The sequence below is a fragment of the Styela clava genome, chromosome 8 (genome assembly GCF_964204865.1).
Source record: "Styela clava chromosome 8, kaStyClav1.hap1.2, whole genome shotgun sequence".
Lineage (NCBI taxonomy): Eukaryota > Metazoa > Chordata > Ascidiacea > Stolidobranchia > Styelidae > Styela > Styela clava.
The window spans coordinates 9,645,827-9,651,843 of NC_135257.1; the positions used below are offsets into that span (position 1 = coordinate 9,645,827).

General features: G+C 33.4%; 1 protein-coding gene across 1 annotated transcript; it reads right to left on the reverse strand.

Moving 5' to 3' along the window:
- On the reverse strand, nucleotides 1–3,935 carry LOC120346495 (sulfotransferase 6B1-like). The gene is made up of 7 exons (XM_039416261.2): nucleotides 3,691–3,935; nucleotides 3,295–3,390; nucleotides 2,550–2,659; nucleotides 1,721–1,853; nucleotides 1,302–1,417; nucleotides 902–1,052; nucleotides 1–681 (listed from the first exon to the last, which is right to left on the reverse strand). Exons 1-7 carry the CDS (start codon nucleotides 3,911–3,913, stop codon nucleotides 569–571), a joined length of 942 nt encoding a protein of 313 aa, XP_039272195.1. The 5' UTR covers nucleotides 3,914–3,935; the 3' UTR covers nucleotides 1–568.
- Between the last annotated feature and the right edge of the window lie 2,082 nt (nucleotides 3,936–6,017).

Here is a 6,017-nt window from a genome sequence, read left to right on the forward strand (position 1 = left end):
ATACATATTTTAATTTTTGAGTGATATAACAATAAAGCTCAATAATATGAAATGAATAACTGATTACAGAGATATAATGGCGTTGAATGTTTGGGGAACTAAATGGTAGTATTGTTATGATATTCTTAAATAGAAGAAAGTGTCTATAGGCAATAGTTTTCTTCTGTTATTGTTCGTACAGTTGCTTTACCTAAAATAGTGCTGTTTTGCAGCGCCCTAACTGCACTTATTCGCAATCTTTTGTCAGATACTTCGATGGAACAGTTTATGCGATCTGATATCGCTATGTCACTTCTTTTTGACAACAGCTATAGAGCCTTGATTCTCTTCCAAATAGCAAAAAAACAACGATTTATATAATAAATAAAAGTCATAAAATTATCCCTGGAATGAATTTTATTAAATCAGGCCAGTTATGGTAATACGGCCTGGGGTTATTAAACCTAATTTTGACCACCGTTGAACATTTATTTATATTGGCAGTTTAGTTTTCTGCAATGTTGTATGAAAGGTTTAGTAAACATATTGATAAAATGATCAATTTATGAATAAAAGTGTGACAATGTTATTATATATCGTAAATAAATTTGATGTCAGTATGCCCCAATTTATCTGCAATCAATTTGTCCATCAATTCCGATTGTGCAACAGTCATCAGCTGCTTCCAGTTTCCGACTTCCCCTAAATAAAACATCTTTTGGTCTATTGTATTTAGTTACTCAGAACGGAGCATAGTATTCTGATAAACAACGCTATTTTTTGTAATTTATTTCATCCCTCTGGTCTGCATAATGAAATATTTTAGTAAAATGATCACCACTTGCTGTGATGGCATGATCAGTGCATTATGTGGCTTTCGGTATACATAGGTTATTCCGATTCGTTAAATCTATCACGTTACCTTTTCTGAATAGATTCAATTTCAAAAGATTTGGATGAGATGTCTGTTTCATGACACTAAACGTAGTCGCATTTTCTATTTCCTCCACTCTCTTATCATCAACTTCAGTGTTCAAAAACTTTGCCAAACGTCTAATTTCTTGTTTTGTATCCTGTAAAATATATAGGGACAAACATTATGCGAATAGTTTGTCAAAAACGCCATTTCGAATCAGTATTTTGTACAACGAAAGATAGAACATGTTGATTAATATTTTTTACTACTCTATTCTCTTCTCTTACACTTTTTAAGTTTTTTAATGGTAAACCTTGTGGATGATGGATTATTAATAGTGTATTTTAAATTTAAAATAAATATAATTGACTCAGGTGTGTATGTCTTGATCACATCATAATCTTACTCTTTTCAGATCTTCATAATGAATGAACATGACATTATCTTCATCCTTGTGTTTATACCATCCCAGTATATGATCAGGATACCATTCTCCATCTTTCATGAATGTTATTTGCTTCCCTGCCATCAAAAACATTTAAAATAATTTGGTTTGAGCCGCAGGTAAAATGTACGATATTGAAGATACTTAAGGTCTCAGAGTTTGCATAACTTCACGATCCAATATATCTAATCATAATTGTTTTTGCGCTGTTATCAAAAGATTGTCAGCTTCAATGAGCCACGCGCTATAGATCATTCTATACAAGAATAGTTTCGTTTGTATTGGGAAATAAATAAAAATGGTATCAAAAAATTGTCTTATATGTATCCTCCGACACGTAAGCTCATTAATTTCAATTGTTATATAACAAATGGACAAACCCTGCACATAGTCCGAAAAAAATTGTGGCCAATCAAGACTGAAGGCGTATCGGGCGTTGTCGAAGGGTGCATTCTTGCAAAAGTGATACCAGGAAACAACTTGATCTTTAGGATTGCGTAGAATAACAATTATCTGCAAAATCGCAACAAACCAGTTATTATGAAAAAATAATTCATATGCCATTTTCGGATAAATGCGGAAGAAAATAAACAGCCTATTGGTATTTCAATGTTTCTGTGTCAACTCGAAAGAGTATCGAGATTTTTATAATAAATGTATTGCTCAATAAACAACCTCAGGCATTAGGTTAAATTTCGATGTCAGTTTGATTGAGTTTCAAGGTTTTTGCTTTAACGGTATATTTGAATTTGAACTTGATCGGTCCGTTTTGGTATACTGTATTCTTTCCGCTGAGCAATGGTAAGTGCATAGCAATTAAGCGAAAGAATTTTTTATGAATATTATTTGAAAATATGGTAACACGAACGGAAATGAAGTAAACTCACTCACAGGTGGCCACTGGCGTAACAATTGACATATATATTTAAAAGTGATGAAACTTTATGAAATATTACAGTAATAATCTTGCAATCTAAATTATTTGCGTGTAAAATAAAACGTTTTTCGAACAAAGTCTTTGTGCAATTCACCATTTTTTCATTAATATGATTTCAAGAGTTACAACCATTTTCCGGGATTTATGTGCCCATCCGAACCCTATAAATGTCGTACAATATAATGTAAATAAAAACACCATGCTTCAAATCAGCCTATCACATTGGTTCTCTGCAACGATATTTGAAATACATGATAAAATGTAGTCGTCACCTTTCCGTCATTCTTTTTTATTTTTTCGACGTTCAACAAATTTTCTGGTAAATGAGTCTGAAAACATTTCGGATGAACGGGCAGATATTCCAACAGCTGAAATTTTGATTCTGAAAGAAACACCAAGATATTGTTTGTAATACTTCAAACGCTATTTTGTGGTTGTACCATGAGCAAAAACGTACCTGACCAACGTCTCTGCATTATTCTACGCCAATTGCCCTTAGGGGTGAACATGAATATTTTTATCTTAATATTATAAGGTATTTGCAAGAAATGGTGTTGAAACAGATTCGTCTGAGAGGTGACCTTTTCATAGTGATGTTTATGCCAGTTTTCTTTGCAGTATTGATTGTATTGATAAATCATAATTTGTCATTTTGCAGCTAATTCTAAATATACATTTTAGACTTGATTTTCCGCGAAACAATGAAAAATGAGTTACAGCTCTTGTAACATGTGGTACAAATATAGTTAAAAATGACTTTGACCAATATGGCGTGATAACGAAAAGAAAAGATGGTCTGCTGATAGTGTGAACTTATCGACGAGGAAACTGTAAATTATATGACTGAATTATCAATTACAAGAAAGATACTATGATCATCAGTGAGGGCATCATAATATAAGTCTGGTCCGGTATAACAATTCACATAATTCATTATAAAAAAAATGTTCTGTATATTCCTACCTTTGTCATGTAGCGCCAATAAAGAAAACAACTTGGTTGCGTTATATAATTTACCTTTGGCTACATCCATCTTTTGCAATGGTGGAAACATCCTCAATCCATTCAGTCCATATAATATTTCACTTACGACCGCCGATGTCCAATTAACGCCTATGAAAGATAATGACATGTTATAATATCCTGTACTTTTCGAACTAAATACACGATGCAGAAAAACGTTACCAGAACTTTAGAAGAATTAGCGGTTATTTTATAGCAATTTTGAATAGTGATCATTCATGGCATTTTATACAGGTGATTTATCTGAACAATTAGCGAACTGAAAAGGCATTTCAATAGTGAAATGAAATACTTTTATTACTATTATGCACTACCAACTGTGGTGTCTGAATTCATCATGGACTGTAGTGTCTAGATCTAAATCAGCCTATTTTGTAAAACCAACTTTACCGGTTTTGGGGTAAGATACTAGAAAGACCGAATTTTGTTCCAGTTCCAGTTTTTCGTATGCGTATTTTGCAGTTTCTGCTTCAAAACCAGGGAGAAAACGATGTCCTTTCCATTCAGTTTCTTTGAACCTGAGAACTCCGTCAAAAAATTCGTTGACATCTTTTACAGTTTGTTCGAAAATTGCTCTCTTTTCATTCGGGATCGCAGAAATGAAGGCTTCCATTTTAAATAAGTAGGGTTGAAAAAACAGGAATAATTTCTATGCTGTGGATAAAATATTTTTATCAATTCAATGCTACTTACTGAAGGGGGTTTATATTTTCCGCAGAATAACACGATTCGTTGCTAGAGCAAAATATTATATTATATGATGTAAAATGTAATATAACAATTGCTAAATATAACTAACTAAAAATTAGAAACTTTAATTATAACAAGCTTCAATATAAACTACCAACTATATCAATTTTGCAAATAATCGTTATTGTTTTGCCAAACCAGCACTTTTCTATTCATATTCCTGAACTGACCGACTTATCTAATGACCTGAAGCGGCGTTTCAGGAACTTGGATGAAAATTATTGCAATTTTGTATTTTGAGATAAATGTCGCTGCTTGAGTGCCCCCTAACGTCAACTGTTCACTTGTAACGAGTGCTCATGATAAATTCGATGTTTTTGACACAAATGCATTTAACAGTTATAATTCACATACTGCTTAATTTACAAATGCTGTAGGAACTTGATCCTCTAAACAAAAAAAGGTTCCCCGTTAAACTCGGTTAGCTGTGAACTTTCACTTAGTTCACCTGCCAGACGTAAAATATTCTATGTCCAAAGTTTTTTCCAGGAACATAATGTGGAATTCACTATACCTCATAGCTGTTTTCCTTCTCGTATTTACACGAATTGCGAATGGCGTAGTATAAAATACTTATATACTGCGCCCATAGCTTTGCTCATAGATCATTCTCGATTATTTCTCGTTCCTGTGACCTATGTTTGAGCAACGTTCGTAAAAAGAAGCTTTATTTATTGATAATAAACCTGCACGCCTGCCAAATCATTTGACAGGAAGAATTTCCCAAAAAGATTTGTAACTGTCCTTATTTATATTTGAACTTTTTGCATTGAGATTGTTATTGTACATCGGGCTACCATTAGAGAGAAAACACTCGTTTCAACCTAAATACTTGACTAAAGTTAGCCTCTCAATCAAAAATCGAATCGACTAAACTTGTACCGCCCTCAATTCGGTATCATATATATATATATATTTCTCTCCTTTAAATTTGATGTGAAAAAAGTAGGTTATCATCGACAGGACGTAATCCGCGCCCGCAATAGGCATTTACGTCGAGAATATTCTGATCGATATTGACGTATTAGAAGTTTCGAAGTGTTGAGAAGCAATATTTGGAAAACATTCATCTTGAAGATGAAAGAATGCTTTTTTGGATCGGAATGAAAAGTTAAATTCTAAAAAACTAGAATAACAAAAGAGATATATCTTGACATCGTCATTTTTGCCGTTATTCAACTCCATATATACGGATTAGTTTTGATTTTCTAACTCCCACTACACCTGTTAAAATACCATCGAATAAGACCCTACATCCCTGCGGATGGTAACCTGTATTTTAGGTGCACAAAGATTTTGGACAGTCCTATTGACAAAATGGTGCGATTGCTAACTCCGGAATTAATCTTCAGACAAATATTTCGAATAGCCCATATTTTGTTCTTTCATAGAGCGAAAGGTCCAGATTCCCCAAATTTTTTTTTATCGAAGCCCTGTTTTTTCAATGCAATTTTGACATATATATGACCTTTTTCCTCTTAATGAGTTATTGACAAAAAACATGTTTATTGTGGGTGAACGCTCGACAATGTGTCTGAGTGATGGGTTCTATTTTTTAGTAATTCATGTGGTGAGTCACAAACAATTACTTATCTCCCGTGGATTCTAGATTTCATTCGAAAAGATTATTAAATTCGATTCTGAAATTATCGGGTATTCAAAAATCCGCAGCCTCACTCGTGACCCATAGGCTACTCAGTAAGAACGAGTCTGCATTTTCCCAAAATTGAATCGTTAATGTTATGAATGTCCAAAATGCAGATAATGGTGACTTCGCATAAGGGGAGATAATAGCTGGCATATCCAATCAAGCAATGTATGTTGTATTTTGCTAAACCACTGGGTCCTGCCCAATAGCTTACTCAATTAACCCCTCTGGTTAATGTGATCAAATATAACAAACGCTATGAACCAATCACCTGTTTTTGCGGCAGTTGACCACTAGTTACACAAAATAAAACAGTTCA

What these genes read in the sequence shown, in the direction of transcription:
- LOC120346495 (XM_039416261.2), bottom strand. Translation starts at nt 3,913, where the DNA reads ATGGAAGCCTTCATTTCTGCGATCCCGAATGAAAAGAGAGCAATTTTC. An exon ending in TTTTTCGGACTATGTGCAGG is followed by an intron (nt 1,418 to 1,720) that starts GTTTGTCCATTT and finishes TTTTGATGGCAG; the next exon opens with GGAAGCAAATAACATTCATG. An exon ending in ATTGAATCTATTCAGAAAAG is followed by an intron (nt 682 to 901) that starts GTAACGTGATAG and finishes TGTTTTATTTAG; the next exon opens with GGGAAGTCGGAAACTGGAAG.